Raw genomic sequence first — 10784 nt, 5'->3', positions numbered from 1 at the left:
CATGTCCAATTTCATTAAGAAATTACAAAACAAAGATTAAGATCCAAATGTCATTTTCGGAACTGCGTTGTATTAACGAGCTGGGGAGTTGATCTATTATGATCCTGTGTGTGTAACACCACATTGACCACGGGTAGGATTGTGCTCTAAACACAAACCTAAACTAATTGGGTAAATCATCACCTGAATTCAGCATCTAAATTCAATACAAAACCTACATTTCCCTTCGCTGATCATATTCTAAATGTCATTTTATGCTAGAGATGTGATTATGTGAAGGTAATCCGATGTATTTGTTGAAGTATGACACAATCGTTTTTGATAACCTACCTCAACTACAGTCTCAGCGGACAAATTAGCCAAAACTAGAGGAGAGAGAAAAGATGTCCAAACCTTGTCTCTGCTCATTCACACAGTGTCACATTTCACCAGCGACACAAGAGGCTGTTGGCAGCTCACTGCCATGAGCCAATCAGAACGGCCAACAGAGGAGGCCCTTCCTGTTAGACACCATTTAGTGGCTTACTTTCTCCTAGCTGCTGCTGCTCATAACTGACTTAGATCCTTAAACATCACCTTAACAAACAAAGTGCAGCTGTGAATTGGTAGATGAGTGACCCAGAAGGCATGAAATCAAATTTTGAATTGTATGTAAGAACCTATACCCTTTCTGGAAATAGCCTTTCCATTAAACAGCGCCAAAGTTGCTTTTAGGTGTCTTATGTATAACATAATACCTATAGTTCCCAACAGATGTTTTACTATTTTATGGACCTTCCTTAGGAGGAAAATAAGCCTTGGTTGTTATACACTATTTGGGATTTGTACCAAATGGAAAATTATGGCTCCACTAAAGGCAGTAATCAAGCCCAACAGGGAACAATAGAGTGAATAAAAGTAATCAAATAAATAAATAATCTATTCTATTCTGATCCCATGTTGAATCTGGGAGTTTTAGAAAAAAGAACACTTCAATGGATCCTCAGATAACTCTTTCATTTGTAGGTCTTAACTCATGTGCCATTGCATTATACATAGCAAATCAACACTCAACTCTAGAATACCCCTGTTAATATAGAACTATACTCTAACTCATATAGAGTACAGTATGACCCAGTTAGTGTTAATAGAACCATGTTAATATAGAACTATACTCTAACTCATATAGAGTACAGTATGAACCAGTTAGTGTTAATAGAACCATGTTAATATAGAACTATACTCTAACTCATATAGAGTACAGTATGAACCAGTTAGTGTTAATAGAACCATGTTAATATAGAACTATACTCTAACTCATATAGAGTACAGTATGAACAAGTTAGTGTTAATAGAACCATGTTAATATAGAACTATACTCTAACTCATATAGAGTACAGTATGAACCAGTTAGTGTTAATAGAACCATGTTAATATAGAACTATACTCTAACTCATAGAGAGTACAGTATGAACCAGTTAGTGTTAATAGAACCATGTTAATATATAACTATATTCTAACTCATATAGAGTACAGTATGAACCAGTTAGTGTTAATAGAACCATGTTAATATAGAACTATACTCTAACTCATATAGAGTACAGTATGAACCAGTTAGTGTTAATAGAACCATGCTGCCCTGGGCTCACCACAGCAGCATCCCACGACCTTACTCTGCAAACAGACGTCCAGATCCCAAACACAAACACACAAGCATCATCGTGTTTGCCCTGCAGGCTGAGGAACGGTGTTAATCTCTGTCCCCGTTTCCCGTCATGTCAATAAATCAGGACTACAAGAAAGACCTCTTCGCTCTGCTCTGTCATTTGTTGTGAAGATTTACAATTACTAATGTTTGTTTCCAGGTATTCTGTTCCATAATTGAGTAGCCTACTAGTACTAGTACTATTATACACACTTCTACACATTGAAACGCACCCTTTACAGTCTGTAGCAGCAGGTGTATTCCTGAAATGGAGATAAACCCTGATCAAAGGTATGTGGTGCATTGTAGGGATTTAATGAGCAAATGCAAGCAATTCTAACGTCAACACAGATCCAAGTGGCTTTTGTATGAGAGGATATTCAGACGTGGTTACTAACAGCGCTCTCTTGATACCATTCCGTTTCAATGTTTATCAGTTTGTTATTCAGTGGAGCACAAAGGAGGGAAACAATCCCATCTTATGAAAGGAAGACGTGATCTTAGTGATTTAAGTTATTCAAGCTGTTTTACAATGTTAAAGATACAATTATGTTAAAGATAAAACATTGTAGTATTTATGAATTGATATGATGATATTGTGGTCAGCGACCCTCACATTTATTTGTTTTGCTGTGTCTCAAAAGCCTGTAAATGCGTTAATAAATATATATCATAATGTCACTGCTTACACAAATACATTTAGTTGGAACTCGAAATTCCAGAGGCAGGTTTTGTTTGTTTGGGACGGACAATAAAATTGGGGCATTTTTCAGAATTATGTGACTTTCCGTCACACATCATCTAGCACCTGAACATCAATCCCTACTCAGCCTGCAACTCCTTTAACGCTATCTGGTATAGCCACACGTCATCATCGGAGCTGTCACTCAGACATCCTGCCTCTCCGCCTCTAAAGTCGCTGAGCTGAAGACAGCGGCTTGCTTTTGTTTGTTTGTGTGTTTTTTGACGGTGGCATCCATCAAATCCACAAAGGTTCCAAACCGTGATGAGATTTGACATGAAAACGTATCACATGTCTCTCCAGACGGGTTCAGCTTGTGTTAGACATTTAAGGTCTTACGTGGTCAAGATGACTCTTTCTTAGTGCCCACAGCAAGAAGAATAACACATGTATATAAGTAAAAAACGGTGAGACATTAAAACAGAACACACCACACACACCACACCAAATCAGCCAACATCACATGACACGCATCGTGTTGAATGTACATTCGTTACTGTTCATGCTTATTTCAAACAGAAGGGAAAGAAAGACTGTGATTGGCTGTTGTATGTGAGATTGTGTCTAGTATAATTTGTCTAGAACAATATGAGGAAGGTGTGTTTGTCCTGTTTTAAAGTCTCTAATTGGTCCACAGATCCTACCCGCTGTATAGGGCTATTTAGCTGTTAAGTGTTGTTATAAATAATCAGTGTTCTGCAGACGGCTGACAGAAACTCAGCCACCATTGATTCCTTGTGTGATTGTAACAGCTGACTGCAGACAGCAGAATGTGTGTAGGAAGCAGAGTACTGCAGAGGGGCCGTTCTGGGAGTTCCCCAGTGAGTCTTTAAAACACTCTTCCTCTCTGTGCTGCTGATGCACCATTCAGCACCACACAGAGTCTGTGATGTACCATGTGACGTACCATGTGATGTACCATGTGACATACCATGTGATGTACCATGTGATGTACCATGTGATTAACCATCTGATGTACCATGTGAAGTACCATTTGATGTACATGTGAAGTACCATGTGATGTACCATGTGAAGTACCATGGGATGTGCCATGTGATGTACCATGTGATGTACCATGTGAAGTACCACGTGATGAACCATGTGATGTACCATGTGATGTGCCACGTGATGTACCATGTGATGTGCCACGTGATGAACCATGTGATGGCGTCACCTGTGTGGTTGGATGAGAAGCACTGCGTGCAGGACGTGATGCTGTCAAAGGGCTGGACCTTTACTATTTCTGTGGTTTCCTTAACCAACCGTTCTATTTTGTGTTCAATGATTGTGTGATCGGTGGTTCACCCTGAAGTGCCATTGGCTGTTTCTCGTCCAATCCCATGCCTTCAACCCCTCCCATCCTAACATAACAACACCTCTTCCTCTACTAAAGCAAAGCGCTGCCCTCCCATGAGGACCATATCAAATCAGAGCTAGAGGCCATTAAGTTGGTCTTAGAACGTGCTGATCGATAATGTCTGTAACAGCAACACCACCTCGGGCACTATCCTGCTTTGGAATATATATCTAATATAATGTGGGTTATGCAAGCAGATCCCTGAGTACATTTTTCTGCTTATTCATGACTGATAACCCAATCCTCGGAATGTATTGAATCAGTCTGCAGTCCGACTCTGGGGATTGGGGAGAGAGGATTACAAAACCATGAATGTGTGATTCGATTCGACCAGCATCAGACGGTGATGTTGAGTCCTCCCTGTAGCCGGTGTGATACAGCTCCTTACGTGTTTCTAGTGACGAGCAAACGTCTGTGTAAGGCTTCCTGCCAGCCGGATCATATTGACGACTGCCTCCATATGCACCCTTCCCCCCCCCCCCAAAGAGAAAGAGCAGAACTCTACTAATTAAACACTTCCTGATTAATTCTGCCGGTGTAATTAGAGGGGGATTTATTCCACATCCATTTTTCACTCTGTCAGCAGAATGGCGTTGAGAGAACTCTCTACCTCTCTACCTCCTGCCTCTCTACCTCTCTACCTCTCTACCTCTCTACCTCCTGCCTCTTTACCTCTCTACCTCCTGCCTCTCTACCTCCTGCCTCTCTACCTCTCTACCTCTCTACCTCCTGCCTCTCTACCTCTCTACCTCCTGCCTCTCTACCTCTCTACCTCTCTACCTCTCTACCTCTCTACCTCCTGCCTCTCTACCTCTCTACCTCTCTACCTCTCTACCTCCTGCCTCTTTACCTCTCTACCTCCTGCCTCTCTACCTCTCTACCTCTCTACCTCTCTACCTCTCTACCTCCTGCCTCTCTACCTCCTGCCTCTCTACCTCCTGCCTCTTTACCTCTCTACCTCCTGCCTCTCTACCTCTCTACCTCTCTACCTCTCTACCTCTCTACCTCCTGCCTCTCTACCTCTCTACCTCTCTACCTCTCTACCTCCTGCCTCTCTACCTCTCTACCTCCTGCCTCTCTACCATCTGCCTCTCTACCTCCTGCCTCCCCACCTCCTGCCTCTCTACGGCTGAAGGCAGGGCCTCCAATGCTGGAGAGAAGTGATCTGAAGTGGCCTTCATCGCAGTGTGAGGAGAAGCCACAACACCTCGCTGGGCAAATTAATCTGCGGCTTTCAGAAAAACTGGTTTGCAAGAATTACTTCAACAGAATGGGATCTCAATTCCAGCTGAGATGTTTTCTGATGGACATGAGAATGGCATCACCCCCTCCAGAAGACTCCTCAACTCATTCTAGTGTGCTAGGGTGCTAGGCTGCTACACCTCTAGGATGCTACAGTGCTACGCTAGGCTAGCCGCTACGCTGATACTCCGCTACGGGGCAGCCGTCATGAGGAACCCTCCCATCCCGCCCTCGTCAAGGCCACCCTGTCTTTGAGGTTCATGGAAACCGAAATGGACTAGAGGGACGATGACACTGAGACCCAGACCTCCACATCACACTGATCAGACATTGAGGAAAGGTCTCCCGGCATTACAGAGACACCAGCCTAACAAAGACATGCCAACGAATGATGCATTCTGGAAAATTGTTAACGCAACTTTGTCTACTTGTTTTAATAGTGTAGGTCCCACATTGGTTAATATTGTGTCACATAAATCTTCCAATAACATGCTTTAATCATCGAAGTGCGTTATTCAAAATGATCCAGGTTATATTTTAGCCTCTTCCATATTGTATCGAGTAGCCTATAGCTCAACCGATGGAGATAAATATATAGCCTGGCAAATGCTGCCACCTAACGGACATCCCAAACACTACAAGCATCCCGGTACTGCAGCGGACTCACAGGGTACTGCAGTAGTACACAGAGTACTGCAGTACCCTGTGTAGTACTGCAGTACTCTGTAGCGGACTCACAGGGTACTGCAGTACCCTGTGTAGTACTGCAGTACTCTGCAGTGGACTCACAGGGTACTGCAGTACCCTGTGTAGTACTGCAGTACTCTGTAGTGGACTCACAGGGAACTGCAGTACTACACAGAGTACTGCAGTACTCTGTGTAGTACTGCAGTACTCTGTAGTGGACTCACAGGGTACTGCAGTACTCTGTGTAGTACTGCAGTACTCTGTAGCGGACTCACAGGGTACTGCAGTACTCTGTGTAGTACTGCAGTACTCTGTAGTGGACTCACAGGGTACTGCAGTACTACACAGAGTACTGCAGTACTCTGTAGCGGACTCACAGAGTACTCAAAGGGTACTGCAGGAGCAGCTGGTATTTCATAACTGAAACAGACAAATGTACAACGGCCACTCCACGGCCCGCCCCATCAGGCAGTGACGAGGGGGGGGGCGACTTGTTGGGGGCCATTCAGTGCTACACGTTAGTCTGTTCATTGTTTAGTGTGGTCTGCGTGAATAATGCCTCTTCAAGTTTGGTCTCACTTATTGGCCGGTCTACATTTTACTACAGGAACCATTTACAATTAAAATATGGATTTACTGATGGAAATGTCATATTAAAATTGTATCATTTTAAGAAATGCACTTGTTTTGGTATGTTGGTTGGTGTGGGGAAATATCTAAATTCCTGGAGAACTGAAGGCAGACCAGGCCTCATATCTCTAGTAGCCTACTGTTTCAACCTCATTGGGCAGATTAGAAATTGAATGACAAAGCTAGGAGTCTATCCCCTGTAAGACAAATATACCTCACTGCCAGCATAGGGAGTGTCACAAGGACCTGTCGGGCTTGTCGGCCCGATAGAAGAACGCTATAGAGCACATGTAAGGCGATGCTCTCCGGTGGTAGAGCAGGAAGAACAGGTCACCGTCACCAGGATGGCCCAGCTGGTGGGAGGTTCAGAGTCGCTTCCTCATTTACCGCTGTATTGCTGCCGGAGTGGAGAGTGACAACCGGCAGATTGTCAATAACAACAGGTAGGCCTGGATATCAGGATTAATCTGTAGGTTACATATGCGGACATGTTGACTTTAGTGAATAAACGGGATTATTATTGCGCACTCTGATCTGCAAAACTTGATTAATCATTTACGGCTCTCAAGTTTTGAACTGAGTTCAGAGTGAGATTTTGTCGGCGGTGGCGGCCAGGGGCGGGAGTGGGGGGGAACTGCATGCAAATGTGTTCACAGACATGGTGACTAATGTATGATAGTAAGCATTATTGTCCCTTTACAGTAATATTCAGAAACAACACTGCCTCAAAGGCTATTGTCTTAAGCAACACCAGTAGAGGCATATACCTTTCGCTGAACTTAACGTTGCAAACATGCAAAAACATATTTATATATTTATGTGGCATTCAGTCCTATGCTTAAAAATATATCTGTGGCATTCAGTAGGCCAATGCTGTGGTCAAGTTTTTATCTTGTATCTATCTTTAGTCTTTATCAATCCCCTGTAGGAGAAATGTGTTAATGTTTGTCCCTATAAAACAATAATGGTAAAAAAAATAAATACAAAACATGACGGCAACTAAGTAAATCAAACCGTCCAATCTGAAGGCTCTACTTAACCACTCCCCCTACTCACCTCCACCAATGCCAAGCGAACAGAGCTGAGTAGGAGGGCGTAGCCTAACAAGTTTGTGACCGACCCAGAGAAACGCAACGCAAATTCAATGGGAACATGTATGAGGCTTTAATAATATCCCCGACGATTTTGAAATTCCACCACACATTTTTTTTTAAAGTGTCTCAAAAAGAGGGCATGAAAAGAGGACGTCTGGTTACCCTACGTAAGGGAAACCCATTCGATTCCTACCTGTTCCGCTGTTAAATAGCGCCGCAAATTGGTGAGCGCTATCCTGGTAATTTCTCTGCGTGAGAAATACAAAGTGTGGCGTGTGTGCGTGTGCATGGGTTGAATTGCGTGTGTCTCACGCCGAATGCGTGAGACTTGAGAGCCCATACAATACTGACACGGAGATCATAAATCGATCTGTCTGAGGAGCGTCAGGTGATCTCTGGGGTTTCTAATGTTCTCCATCTGAGAGCAGGAGAAGAAGTACCACACGGAGCGGCGAGGGTCTCTTTAAGGACCTCACGGAGAGTCAGGGTCTCTTTAAGGACCTCACGGAGCGTGAGGGTCTCTTTAAGGAGCCTCTCTATAGTCGCCCAGCAGGGGGCGACCAGGAAGTAGCTCCGCGGTGGAGGCGGACTCTGGTGTCGCGGGGTGGATCGTCGTTACGGAGCGACTCTGGTCGGAGGAGCGTTTGAATCTGAATGTTTTGACCCATATCTTCTCTTCTCTCTCTGGACCATGAACAGGATCCAGCTGAAGCGCTCCAACATCTTGAAGATGGCCTTCACTCCGGAGCCGGGCGCCCCCGGGGAGACCTTTCTGCTCCGGTCCATGAAGATAGTGGCCGTGGTGTCCATCTACTGGTTCATCTCGATCACTATGGTGTTCCTCAACAACCACCTGCTGGATAACAAGGACCTGGACGCCCCGCTGTTCATCACCTTCTACCAGTGCCTGGTGACGGTGGGGCTGTGTCTGCTCCTGCAGCTCCTGTCCAGCAGATGTCCGACTCTCATCGACTTCCCTTCTTTCAAGTTCGACCTGAAGACCTCCCGGGAGGTGCTGCCGTTGTCTGTCGTTTTCATAAGCATGATCACCTTCAACAACCTGTGTCTGAAGAACCTGGGAGTCGCCTTCTACACGGTGGGCCGGTCTCTGAGCACCGTGTTCAACGTGCTGCTGTCCTACCTCATCCTGAAGCAGACCACCTCCGGCAGGGCCCTGGTGTGCTGCGGGGTCATCCTGGGTAAGGACTCTGGTACTAGACCCCCAGGACCCTGGTTCTCTGAGTAGTAGAATGTTGTACGTCCTGGCACTTGTACATTGCACTTATTCAAGGTACTTAATTGTGTAGCATCTACAGTAGCTGCTATCGCTGCTTTACACGGGGAATGGGTTAGCCTAGCGATTGTAATACTTGCACTTGGTTCTATGAACGTCTTTACTGTACCGACAGCGATATATTGTTCACTTCTTATGACAAATGTACTTATTGTAACAAATGTACTTATTGTAAGTCGCTTTGGATAAAAGCGTCTGCTAAATGCCCTAAATGTAAATGTAAATGTAGTAGACTAGATCTCCAGGCTGTGGAATGTAATCTAATACCTGTAATGTAATGTAATCTAATACCTGTCATGTAATAAACTAAAGCATGTCCACAGCATCATGGAAGATGCTCATGTGTGAGCTGAACATCTAGTTCAACACCTACTGGTTCCTAGTAGTGCTCTGCATGACCTTTGACCTTTGGCGTGTTGTGAACTGAACCCCTCCTCCCGTCTCCAGGGGGCTTCTGGCTGGGGGTGGATCAGGAGGGTCTGGAGGGGTCTCTCTCCTGGGCGGGGGTCTTCTTCGGGGTCCTGGCCAGCGCCTGCGTCTCTCTTAACGCCATCTACACCAAGAAGGTGATGCCGGCGGTGGAGGGCAACATCTGGAAGCTGTCCTTCTACAACAACGCCAACGCCTGCGTGCTGTTGGTGCCGCTGGTACTGGTGATGGGGGAGCTGAGCCACCTGGCGCGCTTCAGCCGGCTGCTGGAGCCCTCCTTCTGGGCCATGATGACGCTGGGCGGCGTCTTCGGCTTCGCCATCGGCTACGTCACCGGCCTGCAGATCAAGTTCACCAGCCCGCTGACCCACAACGTGTCGGGCACGGCCAAGGCCTGCGCCCAGACGGTGATCGCCGTGGTGTACCACCACTCCTCCAAAGGCCTGCTGTGGTGGACCTCCACCCTCATGGTGCTGGGGGGCTCGTCGGCCTACACCTGGGTGAAGAGCCTGGAGATGAAGAAGGTGCACCAGGTTCCCAAGGACGGGGAGAAGCTGCTGCCCGAGAGCGGAGCGAGGGCCGAGAGCAACAGCGCTGTGTAGCGGGCCCGGGGGTCCACGGCAGCTGGGTCTACAGAGGGGGTCTACAGAGGGGGTCTACAGAGGGGGTCTACTGGGAGGGTCTACAGAGGGGGTCTACTGGGAGGGTCTACTGGGAGGGTCTACAGAGGGGGTCTACTGGGAGGGTCTACAGAGGGGGTCTACTGGGAGGGTCTACAGAGAGGGGGTCTACAGGGAGGGTCTACTGGGAGGGGGTCTACTGGGAGGGTCTACTGGGAGGGTCTACAGAGAGGGGGTCTACTGGGAGGGTCTACTGGGAGGGGGTCTACTGGGAGGGTCTACTGGGAGGGTCTACTGGGAGGGGGTCTACTGGGAGGGTCTACAGAGAGGGGGTCTACTGGGAGGGTCTACTGGGAGGGGGTCTACTGGGAGGGTCTACTGGGAGGGTCTACTGGGAGGGGGTCTACTGGGAGGGGGTCTACAGAGAGGGGGTCTACTGGGAGGGGGTCTACAGAGAGGGGGTCTACTGGGAGGGTCTACAGAGGGGGGGTCTACTGGGAGGGTCTACAGAGAGGGGGTCTACAGAGGGGGTCTACAGAGGGGGTCTGACGGTGGGAGGTGGTGGCTGTTGTAAGGTGGAGGTTTGATCGGTGGGGTCGTTTCTGCCACATACTGATGGCGTTATTAGCTTCATTTTGTAAGCTATGTGAACTCTTTTGTACCTTTTATTGTCTCTCTTTTAGGACTGTAATGTATGGACAGAGAACCCTTTCTTTAATCTAAACATGTCTGCTGTTGCTTTAGATAGAGTGGGTCACTGGCACTGATTGAAGAACCTTGATCATTTGTGTTTAATGACTGAAGAGATTCTAACTCCATCGATTGGATAAACGACCCGGTACTACTATTGGTTTGAGGCTAGCGGCATTAAAATGGGTTATCATAATTTAAACATCACTTTTGAAAACTGTCATTGATTTTTAATAAATTGGCAGCATTAGTGTTGTCCATGGTATCGTCAACACCATTGTACAGTATGTTTTTATATTTTATGTTACTTTCTAG

The 10784-nt window shown here is 46.3% G+C and overlaps 1 protein-coding gene across 4 annotated transcripts; it reads left to right on the top strand.

Moving 5' to 3' along the window:
• Positions 1 to 6736: 6736 nt before the first annotated feature.
• On the top strand, positions 6737 to 9831 carry slc35c1 (solute carrier family 35 member C1; the record flags this gene model as incomplete). 4 transcript variants are annotated; one of them, XM_079737254.1, is made up of 3 exons in its annotated part: positions 6737 to 6785; positions 8136 to 8635; positions 9178 to 9831. In XM_079737254.1, the coding sequence occupies 2 exons, from the start codon at positions 8167 to 8169 to the stop codon at positions 9759 to 9761; spliced, it is 1053 nt and encodes a 350-aa protein (XP_079593380.1). In that variant the 3' UTR covers positions 9762 to 9831. The 4 variants fall into 4 exon arrangements, with proteins under 4 accessions (XP_079593380.1, XP_079593382.1, XP_079593381.1 ...); XM_079737256.1 differs by lacking the exon at positions 6737 to 6785 and adding an exon at positions 7507 to 7660; XM_079737255.1 differs by lacking the exon at positions 6737 to 6785 and adding an exon at positions 7507 to 7675.
• Between the last annotated feature and the right edge of the window lie 953 nt (positions 9832 to 10784).

This window comes from Pollachius pollachius (assembly GCF_949987615.1).
Source record: "Pollachius pollachius genome assembly, chromosome: 5".
In the NCBI taxonomy this organism is placed as follows: domain Eukaryota; kingdom Metazoa; phylum Chordata; class Actinopteri; order Gadiformes; family Gadidae; genus Pollachius; species Pollachius pollachius.
This window is presented reverse-complemented; position numbering and strand designations above follow the sequence as displayed.